This window comes from Tamandua tetradactyla, chromosome X, assembly GCF_023851605.1.
Source record: "Tamandua tetradactyla isolate mTamTet1 chromosome X, mTamTet1.pri, whole genome shotgun sequence".
Lineage (NCBI taxonomy): Eukaryota > Metazoa > Chordata > Mammalia > Pilosa > Myrmecophagidae > Tamandua > Tamandua tetradactyla.
The window spans coordinates 124,133,010-124,145,069 of record NC_135353.1 but is presented as its reverse complement, the minus strand read 5'-3'; the positions used below and the strand labels follow the sequence as shown (position 1 = coordinate 124,145,069).

The following is a 12,060-nucleotide window of genomic DNA, read 5'->3' as shown; positions in this document are numbered from 1 at the left end:
TCCAGCTGAATCAGGATGCATCTTAGTTCTTTTAATGAAGGCCTTATAAAAAAGGCCACAGGTGGGGAAGCTAGAGCTGGAAGTCAATAGAACGCAGAAGAAAATTCATGAGAGGCCGCCACTATATACATTGCCCACATGAGAGAAAAGCCAAGGGTAAAGAATCATCAAATGATGAAGGATCACTAGAGCTAGCTCCAGAATGCCAGTCTTCCGAGAAAAAGCACGGCTTTCATGACGCCTTGATTTTGGACATCTCCCAGCCTCAAAATCTTGAGCTAATAAATTTCCATTGTTTAAGATAATTTATTGCATGCTCTTTGTTTTAGCAGTCAGGAAACTAAAACAGGAGATAAAATTGAGATTCGAGAAAAAGAGATCTGAAGTTGTTACCAAGACACATGGAGGTGCTCATCAGAAGAATTTAAAAAATAGAAACTTTTAGAAGAGGTTGTCCTTGGGAAAAGGGACTAGGAATACTTCTGAGATTATTTTTGCTCATATTCTGATCTTCGGTCTTTCACCAACATGCACAGGTATTACTTTTAATACACTGATTTTTTTAATATAAGAGACTTCTGATTCAAGAGTGTGAGCTGTGTCCTTGGGTTTGCTTTTCCTCCCCTCTAGGATACAACTGAAATGAGAGTAAAGAATCAGTGGCACACAACCATTATGTTCCACAGTATGTATCACTGGAAATGAGCAAGTATACTACCAGCAGAGCAGGAATCCTGATAAATTTCCACAAGGCAGCAGATATGGCACTGTACATATCCATAAAGGGGAAATTACAAATCAAAGCATTCCTGGGAGAAGCCTCAAAGAGGCGGGAGCCCCACATGCCAGTCCAGGGAACTCAAAGCAGTTTGTGGACCAGTTTGCCAAGGTGGAGTGGGCACTAGAGAAGCCATTCGGGGAGTCACCTGTGGAACAGCAGGCCAGAGTCTCATTGAGGTCTAAAACTCAGCTCCACAAAGCAGGGCTTCTCAAACTTGAGTATCCCTGGGGATCTTGTTCAAATGTAGACTCTGATTCAGAAGGCTGGGTGGGGCTGAGATTTTGTATTAATAATGAGAGTTCAGGGGATGCTCCTGTGTCTGGTTCACAGACCACACTCACATTTTGAGGAGCAATAGTTCTCCAAAAGGACCCACTGAGTAGGTACAGTGAATGAGGACAGCAAAGAAGCAGATCAACACCTGAATTTTCTAGAACTCTGTAAGTGCCCAGAGCAAAAACAAACAAAAAAAAAAAAAAAGGAAAAAGCATATAGATCTATCCATGACTGAAATACATTCCACTAAAGCATTCCTCCAGAGGCGCAAATTCCCCTCAACTCACTTATTTTTTAAATAAATAAAGACCTAAAACAAAAAGCAAAATAGTTGAATGGGAAGTATTGATAAGAGGTGGAATCTCATAAAAGGGGGAATCAAGTCAGATTTTTTAGAAGAAATAAAAAGAGAAAACAGATAAAAGTGTGTCAAGGTTTACTCTGTTTAGCTACTAAGTGAGGGCAGACAAGAACATGGTGGGTACCTGACCTGGTAGAGTTAAAGATCATCATCAAAGCTTTTTTGTCCACACCCAACCCAATGAATTATATAAGAAAATTTCCTTGATGTGAGAAAAAAGACTCAAAGTTTCAGAGTGAAAGGGCTTACAGCACACCAGATAAAGAAGGAAAATGGACACCTATGCCTAGTTTGATGAAAATGCAAAAGCCCAAGCAATGGGGTAAATCATAAAGGTGCCCTGAAAGGAGGGCAGGGAAAGGAATGCAAGTAGGATTGACACTTCTCACTAGCAACCCAGGATGCTAGAAGGTAGCAATGGAATCTAAATAGTGGCCACAATCTGTCTAATCCTAAGGAAACACATGGAGACTGTAAGAAGATGACAGGTGGAAGCAACATTTGGCTGTGAAACAGCTCATTTCCTCAGACCTGAATCATTCCCAAAATTCTGAAGATTCTGAGAAGAACTCCTCAGCACATGCCTCTAAGAGACCAACAGAGTCTTCTTTCCCCCAACTTGACTTGCCAAGTACAGGCTCACCTTGACTGCTCTGTACTGGGCTTTCTCCATCTGCCATCCAGGCCCCTTCTTGTCCCAACCTGAAGATTGCATCCCGTTTGGCAACTAGATATCCTGTTCAGGGGAAATGACACACGACTTCATTATCAGTGCTGAAGGCATTCCAGAACTGAGCTCTTTCTTGCAGGCTGATATAGTATAGGCTCACTGAGTGCCAAGGAATAGAGCTACTAGGCCTCAATATAGAACAGTCACACAGAAGGCAAGGGCATAACCATCCTGCCCCTTATCCAAAGGGATTATGAACTCTTGACCGTGACACTTAAGCCCATACTCATGAAGGGTTTCAGAAGCCTCTGAGCTCATAGCACTTGGAGAGGAAGATACTACTGGGTTCTAAGTCATACTGTTGAGTGGTTCCTTACCCACTGAGACCAGGTGGCTGTAGTTCTCAAGCATGACATCCCTGTAGAGATTCTTCTGAGCTGAGTCCAGTTGCTGCCACTCCTCTAGGGTGAAGTCCACAAACACATCCTTGAATGTCAATGATTCCTGTAACAGCGCATTCTTTTTTAGCTCGAAGTGTTCAGTACAAGGGACTAGGACATATTATCTCACATACATGGAGTGATTACTATGTTCCCCATACCCATTTCCATGTTTTAGAGATTTTTGAAACTCACAACCACCCTAGAGATACATGGCAGATGTGGAAAGCAAGGTTCATGGAATGTAAGGTAATTTACCCAGGGTTACACAGCTAGTCATTACAGATTCAAACCCATGTGGCCTGATTTCCAAGTCTATATTTGTAAACACCACACTGTACTGCCTTTCTGTGTAAACTTGTTCTCATCTTGTACCCTGATCAGAATTTGACATATTTTATATAGTGTTTATGTTACTGAAATTATTTGAAAGTATTTAGGACAAAGAAATAGGGTGTTAGAAATATATTACCCTAGATATTTATTCATTCAACATATATTCATTGGAGGAGACCAAGTTGGTAAGTTCCAGGAAGGTAAAGATTAATAAAATACACCTCCAGCATTCAAGGAGGTTCAGTCTAATAGAGTGAAATAAAAGCCAACACTTGCAAACATATATATGAAAGGAAAGAAGGAAGGGAGGGACAAAGGCCTGCCTTACAAGGTCGATGACATTTGTAACACTGGGTAAAGGTAGTACAACATGGTGCAAGCAAGCAATTCTGCTTGGGGCTGACAGAGAAGGCTTTTTAGGGGATGTAGAGGTAGAACAAACAGTTCTAATCTTAACTAATTAATTATGAGAGAAAGAATGAAAGTTGGTGAGCTTGTGCCTGGCCTGGTCAGCAGATTGAGGGAAAAGAGAAAAGATCTGTTTTGGTCCTTGTCACCACCAAACAAGGACTCAATTCTGGTGAATGCCCTAATTCCTATCAATGACCAATAACCCATTTATTTATACTCTGGCTCTTATCCTGTCTTACTCACATTTGGTAGTCTTAAATTCAAAGAGACATTTTGTACACACAGGACCCAAATAGCCATACCTGGGAGGCACCAGTTTACTTTGCTCTGAAGAATATAAGACAGGAAATATTGTGTGCCAGAAAGGCAGTGTCAGGCATATTTCTTCAGCAGGAGTTCTCTGAGCAATCCAGGAGCTATTCAAAGCCCAATCCACTGCCCTCTGAACTCCTCCCTCCCCCTCTAAACGACAGTTTAGGTACCAGGGAACAAGAGCACACTGCTTAGTGTAGGGAGCCACCTGGCTTAAAAGCTCTAAACTGCTCCATATGCTAATATCTCTTGTAACAGAGGCAGGCATGGCTTCCAGGATCCTGGCAAAGGACATGCCCAGTAACAAAAGTTACAGTGTACTCAGTGCTTCCCACCAGCTATTTATAGTTTATTCAAGTCCTCTCAGTCCAGATGCAGTTTTTTTTACTGCCAATTAGGGGTCATTTTTACCGTAAGTAATGTTGCCTGGTAATACAGCTGTCATTCCACCATTACTAAGTTTCCAGGAACCTAAAACTAAAAGCAGGAAAACCCGAGGTCATTTTACCAGAGGGAAAGAGAAAGAGTTGTTAACTACATACTCAATATTATACATCAATAATAATGATGATGGTGGAAGGTAAAAACCACTAACAGATCCTACATATCCAGTGTCTGAAATAAATCAAATACATAGTTCATTATAAAAGTATCATCTCCAACCACTGCAGAAAAAGATATCATTATAAAAACATGGCTTGGCTTGGCATTTAAGGGGAAAAGAACAACCACCACAAAACTGAATTTTCTATCTCACTCTGGTTCCAAGTACATTAGAGACCGATTCGAGATTTAAATGTGTATGAGTAAATCATAAAATCAATAATTAAAATGTTATTATAATATTGAGGTGGTGAAAGCATTTCTAAGGCATTCCCAAATTCAGAAGATACACAGCTAAAGACTTACAAATATGACTACATAACCATTAGTATTTTTTAAATGGCAAAAAGAAAACCATTTTGCCAAATGGCAAAAGTCATCAAACATCAATAGCAAAAGTGGGGGGGAAATTGTAATATATATAACAGTGGTCTTCCTTCATGCACTAAAATTCTAACAGATTAGGCTACAACCTAATAACTGAAGAAATGTGAAATAAATTTATAATAGCATACTACTTATCATGCTTCAAATTCTTAAGCATCAATAAGATTGATAATATCTACTACAGTCAAGTGTACAGAAAAATACCAAAGAAGCTATAAACTGTTTTTTTGAGGGGAGTAGTTGGTTAACAAACATCAAAATTTACAAAGAAATTCCCTTTAAAACAGCAATGCCCTTCCTAGAATTTTACTCTATACCTCAGTAAGAACAACCAGAAGGGACACAGATTCATAGCAACAAAAATACCATTTTCTTATAAACACATGAACAAAAGATTCTAAACCTTACTAAAATTCAAATTAAACAATAAAATACTCTCTTTTATCTATGAAATTGATAAACATAGATAGAAAAGAGCCAGTATTTGTGAGAGTATTAGAAAATGATCTTTCATATAAGGTTGGTTGACAGGTAACCTGGCAATACATATCTAATTTATTTTCCTCATATTTTAACTAACAGTTGCATTTCTAAGGCCCTAGTCTTCTGAAATATTTATATGCACATAAGGATGCTCAAGAGAGCATTATTTGTATTAGCAAAAACTAGGGGGAGAAAGTCCTAAATGTCCATCAACAAAAAACTGGTTAAATCGTTACACCTATCATCCGGAATTATAACTGCCATTAAAAAAATTGACTAGTATGAAAGGATGTTCATGATACTTTCGTTAAATGAAAAACAAATTTCAGAATATGAATAGTATGTCCCTGTTTTTGTTAGAAACAACCTATGCACAAGTTTGATTTTACAGTATATACGTTTTAGAAAGTTGGTAAGGAAGAGAAACTGTTTAGTGGAATGACAGAGACTGATTTCATTCATTGGAATGCAACAGAAAAGGAGGAATAAAAATGAGCCCAGGTATTCTGGCCTGAAACCTGGGGATGGTAAGCATCTTTTCCTATGATTGATGTACCTTCCTTCCTACAAACTTCCTGTCCTGTAATTACTCTATTTTTCTACTACATTATTTGTCTGTTTACTTATCATTTTACATTTTCTGTAAATAAATCCTGTGCATCATATGCACTGCATGTATAATTCTCCTAGCCTGAAATGTCTGTTGACTGTAGATTTTAACATTTTAATGCACTCTAGTCCGATGACCTTTGCCTTTATAGTGTCTTGGTTTCCCATCTTTATTAAAAATGTTTCTTACACTGAAAAGTTATCCAAATGCCCTAGTAAATTCTCATCTAATTTTTAAAATATATATTTAGCTTTTTAATCCATCTGGAATTTACTTTCATATAACATAGGAGAGTTTAACTTTGTTCCCATTCAGATGGAGATTCACTTGTGCCACCAACATTCACTAACCCCAACCTTTTCCAATATAACCAAAAAGTCATTTTTATAATCTTGACTCTCAGAAGCCTTTCAAGCAATACACAAAATCTAAAAGCCACAAAAATTGTTAAATTTGAACATATTAAACAATTTAGGTAGCTACTTCCCAAGTTATATGATAAGCCAACTCAAAACAAATAAAAAAACTGTGAAAAACTATTTATAACATATGAAAGAGGTCTTATTAACTTAACAAAAAGAACTGGTGTCCAGCAATCAAAGTAATCTCATACCCAAGAGAAAAACAGGCAAATGAGTTGAATAAACTTTTGAAAGAAAAAAGTATAAATCGCTTTTGAAAATATGAAAAGATACTCCACTCAATTCAAGAGATATAAGTTAAAATGTACTGCTATTTTCTCCCCTCACTTTGGCAAAAATAAAACAGCTAAATGATCATGGTCATAAATATACAACTATGTGATGATATTGTAAGCCATTGATTGTACGCCATGTATGAAATCTCTGTATGTTAAGAATGTATGTGCTTGTACGTTGTTTTATCATAAAAATTAAAAAAATAAAACAGCTGGATAAACAGCACGATCACCTGTTTATGAGGAAAAGCATCATATTGTGGTTTAGGAGTGAAAATTGCAGGCAATTTGACAATCTTGAATCAAAATTCCAGATGCACATAGTCTTTGACCTAGAAATTTCACTTTTAGAAAATTATTCTCAGTTATTCTTGCACTCATATAACCTGGAATGTACATGGATAGTCACTGCTACATTGCTTATGGTGGCAAGAGACTAGAAATATCTTAAATGTCCATAACTGGGAGACAGGTAAATAAAATAATGGTATTTCAACCCAATTGAGAATAAAGTGGCCATTTTTATAAATAGATAGACTGGTAGTTTTAGGTCTTTGGTGATTTTGTCCCCAGCAGACACTTGGCAATGTCAGAAGACATTTTTGGTTGTCACAACTGGGGGTGAGGTTTAGGAGTGGTGACTGGAATATAGAGGGTAGAGACCAGGGATACTGCTAAACATCCTGTAATGCCTAGGACCACCCCATTCCTCAACAAGGGATTTTCTGGCCCAAAATGGCAACAGTGCTGAGGCTAAGTAAACTTTGGGTAGTAGGCAGTGAAATTGAATGACCATTAAGTTAAGAAAAGGTAAAGAAAGACCAGAATGTGTTCTAATTTGTTTAAAAAAGGAAACAAATTAGTTTATCTAGGTGATAGGTATACAGACATTATCTTCAGAAGAATACATAGGAAATTGAAGAAGGAGACTTGGGGATGGATGAGGGAGAATTATTTTTCATCTTTTGCTAAACAAACCTTTTGACTTTTTTACCATATGTACATATTACTTTAAAAAGGCTCACTTAACTTGTCAATATTCTATTCAGAATATTTTTTAGAATTTTGGCATCTGTATTTTAAAGTGAAACTGGTTTATAATTTTCTTTCTGATAGTCTCTTCATCAAATATAAGGTAACTGGATTCATAAAATAAATTGGGTACCTTTATATCTTTCAGAGTCTGGAAATCTGGAATATAGAAATTATCTAGTCTTGCAAAATTTGTGAAGGTATTAATTAGTCCAGGATTCGGGATGGCAAGTTAAAAATGTGAATACCGGGCGGGCCGCGGTGGCTCAGCGGGCAAAGTGCTTGCCTGCTATGCCGGAGGACCTCGGTTCGATCCCCGGCCCCAGCCCATGTAACAAAAACGGAGAAACAGAATACAATAAAACAAGAAAATGTTTAAAAATGTTTCCCTTTCTTCCTTCCTTCCTTCCTTCTATCCTTCCTTCCTTCTCTCTGTCTTTCCTTTAAAAAAAAAAAAAAAAAAAAAAAAAAAAATGTGAATACCTATTATACAAAAATCTGGTTCTAGATGTATCCCCTATAAATACCTCCACTAGAACAAATATATATACAGAAAACTTCATGAGGCACTATAATAGTAAAATAATGTTAAAATTTTAAATGTCCATCAAGGGATAACTAAATGATGCATCATATTAAGAAACAGAACTGAAATAATCTTTACTTCTTAAAAAGGAGCACCATCCAGAATACAATCAGGTGAAAAAAGGATGGGTATGGGAGTATGATGCTATTTGTGAAAAACACACACACACACATACAGGACATACGTAAGTGGTTTGGGTTAATTTTATTAATGTGAATGCATCTATACTAGCTATACCAAACTGCTAACAGTGGGCATCTCAGAGAAAGAATGTGGTACTTGAAGAAGAAATAAGGATCTTTTGGCTTCTTTTTCATTTGTATTCACAATAAAGCATTATGCATGAATTATGTTAAACATAATTTAAAAGAACAAGGTGAACTGGAACTAAAGAAAAGATAAAGTACAGTTCCCAGAGGATGAAGTAGATGAGAGAGGTATGTATGTTTCTCTCCTCTCTAGCTTTTTCTATCTTCCTCTTTTTTCTAACTGCCTCTTTCTTGTTTCTATCAGTCTCTCTGTGCCTTCCTTTCTTCCTTCACTCCTTACTTTCCATCTTTCTTTCTTTCAGTCCGTCTATTTTTGACTTTCCACTTTCTGTCTGCCCATCTTTCTGTCACTCCATCTTTCTCTCCCTTTCTTTCTCCCTCTCTCTTTCTCCTCCCCCACCCAACCTTCTCTTTCTTTGTGAAGAGGGGAAAGACTGAAGAAACCTGAGGATTACAGGTTGAATAGAAAAGAGCCAGAACAGCAGGGACTATAGATTTTTTTTTTAGGTCTACAATACAGATTCCTAAAAGCTGCCTCAAGTTCATTGGGAAAAAAAAGTGGGGGGGTAAATGAGGAACTCACCTGGGACAAGGCCATTGTATTCTGCTCTGGAGAATGGAAGGAGATCTACGAAAGCAGAATTAGGAGAATTGAGATCAGTGGGTACAGCCATGGGACCACAATCACCAGCCTAGAGAACTCCTTGCACACAAGGGACAATGATTTGGAAACATGGTCTGGAAGATCCAGCTTGCTCCCTTGGGACTCTGCTAAGATCATGCAAATTTTGAACATTAAATTTTGTTCTCTTACTGGTCAGATGTATGACTTGTGCTAAATGACACCTACTTCAGAAGCCATTAATAACATATTTCCTTTATTTCAAGAATTCTATTCCTAGAAAATTATCATAACAAAACAATCATAAATGTGCACAAAGCTGCAAGGACATTAACTGTAGTTGTTTCCAAGATTCAAAAATTTGTAGACAAACTAATGTTCAGCAAAGGGACCTTAGTTAAATAATATGACACATACTAAAAGAGGAATACTGCCAGGCTTTAAAAATGCTATGAATTCTGTTTTCATATCTTAAAATGTTTAACAGTAGATACAAAGAAGCAAATGCAAACACGATCCCATTTTTATGAGGCAAAACATATGTACGTGATATCCAGAAGAGCACTTAATATGTTGATATTATCTTTGAGCAGTGATTTCACTTTCTTCTTTTATTTACATCTCATTTCTAACGATGAACATTAATTACTAGTAAAATGAATATTGACGTTTATCACAAATCACTTATTACCACACTAAGTCCTAGAGATGTCCTCAGCAAAGTCAGAAGGAAATGGATAGCTTGAGATGATTTGATGGAAGGAGAACAAACCAAGGCTCAGAACGCTGGGGGAAGGGACGAGAGAGAGAGTGGTAGAGGGTGGTTAAGAGCCCAGTTATATTTACAGCTGAAAACTATTGTACTTTCCCACACACTCATTCCGTTATTCACTGGCCTCATCACTACCCTGTTTCTGCCCAATCACTTCCTCTTTTCTCGTGATTTTTCAATTTGATTGCCATACTCTTCCGAGTTTGGCAGTTTTTCAAAAGAAAAGTTTTAGGGAGTAGTGTTTCTGCAGAATAACCATTTTATACCGCAGCAATCACTGCGGCAGCATCTTGACAACAAGATTCAGCAATGGCTAGCTTAACTAGTCATGTTCTCAAGCCGGGTTTCACTAACCATGAAAATGAAGCAGCAGAGCTAGATGACAGCACACCTAGAGACTACTCTGAACTAGAAATTAAAAATATATATTTTCATGCACTTCAGTCAGGATGGAGGAGGATTCAGCCTTTACCCTGAAGGCAGACAGGATATTGATGCCGTGGAACTAACTAAATCGAGAAAAAGCCAATGACAAAAGAAGGGAGCATAATGGTGTCCTCTGTGGCTGGTGGTGATGTTTCCCAGCCTGATCCTGCCCTTGCAGATACTATAGCAGAGCACCTTCTCCCATGGAGACAACCCTCCATCCTTCTCTTTCACCTCTGTCACCAAAAGAGGAAACAAACTAACCACATCACACAGTCCTTGATGGTAGCTGGATTTGGCCAGCACAAAGACCTTGCTCTCTCTCAGCTGGGGGGAGGATCAGGGGCCACTGATGGCCCACCATTTTCAGAACCTGCTGCCTATCAGTCCCCTCCCTCCTCTGGTCAAAGCTCTGGGCTGGGGCCTCTCCTCCAATTCACCTCAGAGGAGCTCTCTTGTTCATACTGAGGCAGAGCAAGTCAGAGACAAACTCACTTCAGCTGCAGCCATTATCCATCACCACATCACAGATCTCTGCCTCTGAACTAGCCTCCTTCTGAGGACTCAGACTGGTTCTTATGTAGACTAAGGAAAACTGTGTTACTTAGTTAAGGTAGAGATAGATAAGGTGGAGTCTGCAGGAGGTGAGCAGAGGTCTCAGTTATGCACTCCAACTCTGAAAAGACAATTAACCCCACAGTGAGATTCAATTAGGAACTACTTAAGCTATCTTCCAGGGAGAGGAGTTAAGTAAAACCCAGCTGCTTACTCAAGGAGGCATAGGTCTTCATTCTAGTTTTAAGAGTTAATACTGATTAAAGGCTCAATTATCCCCAGGGAGTGTGCTAAGCACTGTGTTATTTCCTAAGAGTCTGGGCTCTGGAACCAACCAGACTACCTGCTATACCATTTTTATTCATTCAACAAATAAGTACTGAGTACCCACTATGAGCCTGTTTCCAACGTTCTAGCGTTTGAAATGCATCCGTGAACAAAATATCACAATTCCCCGCTCATGCTTAGCTTATATTCCAGCAGACAAGACAAACAAACAATAAATATGAAAATAAATTATAGGGTATGTTAGAAAGGGGTATGTCCTACAGAAAGAAAGACAAAGGATCATTCTGGCTTACAAGCAGTGTGACTTTGGGCAGGTTACCAAGCCTCTCGGTGCCTATTTCGCTCTATGAAGTGAAGTTAATCCTGGTACCTATATCACAGGGCTACTGTGAAAATTAAAGTAAAATATTTAGAACGTGTTTAGTAAATGTCTGACATTTACTAGGCACTCAATAAATATTCGCTGAATGAATGAATCAATCAATCGCCACCCCGCAGCCCCACCCACGAACACTCACCACCATGCCCCTGTCATTCAACTCTCACAAGGGAGCTAAGCAATTACCCCACTCCCCCTCCGATCCTACACAGTCAAACCCGTCATCAACACCTCGTCCTAACACTCCCGCCCTTACTTGGCTACCAAGAACCAGAAATCTCAGGACCTGATAACCACAGCCAGTCTGAACTCCAGCCACTGTCCCAGGGCCTTAGAACATTTCCGCTTCAGATCCCAGGAGCCCCAGGCCAGAGCTCTGCGCAAGCGCAGTAACCGCTTGTAGCCCCAACGTCGCCAATAGCCAATATCTTTCTGTGTGACAACAAGGATTCCGACGGAGTTTGCCCTAAGGCAAGATGGCGGCGTCCAAGGAGGGACAAATACACTGTTGAGGCCTTATTCCGTGATGAGTCGCACGGAACACGGGGGGAGGCGTCTCTAGGCAGCGAGCAAGCCGACTCAGAGTGGACTATTGCAGCGATCCTGCTCCTCGCGCCCTCACGCTTTCCGCTTCCATCAGTTCCTTGGAATAGGAAGAAAAATAGCCGCGACGGGTCCGTCAATAGCGGCACAACGGGCGCGACCATCTTGATGGCATCTAGTTCCGTACAGAGCAGGTGTCTGATTTCAGACCCTGAGCCTGT

At 39.1% G+C, this 12,060-nt stretch overlaps 1 protein-coding gene across 1 annotated transcript in view; it reads right to left on the bottom strand.

The window, feature by feature from the left end:
- Positions 1–11,615, bottom strand: part of ZNF674 (zinc finger protein 674) — a 33,780-nt gene extending 22,165 nt beyond the window's left edge. The window contains 4 exon segments of the mRNA XM_077146379.1: positions 2,062–2,154; positions 2,466–2,592; positions 8,838–8,882; positions 11,553–11,615. Of these exon segments, the coding sequence (XP_077002494.1) occupies positions 2,062–2,154; positions 2,466–2,592; positions 8,838–8,852 (235 nt within the window). The 5' untranslated portion in view covers positions 8,853–8,882; positions 11,553–11,615.
- Positions 11,616–12,060: the final 445 nt, after the last annotated feature.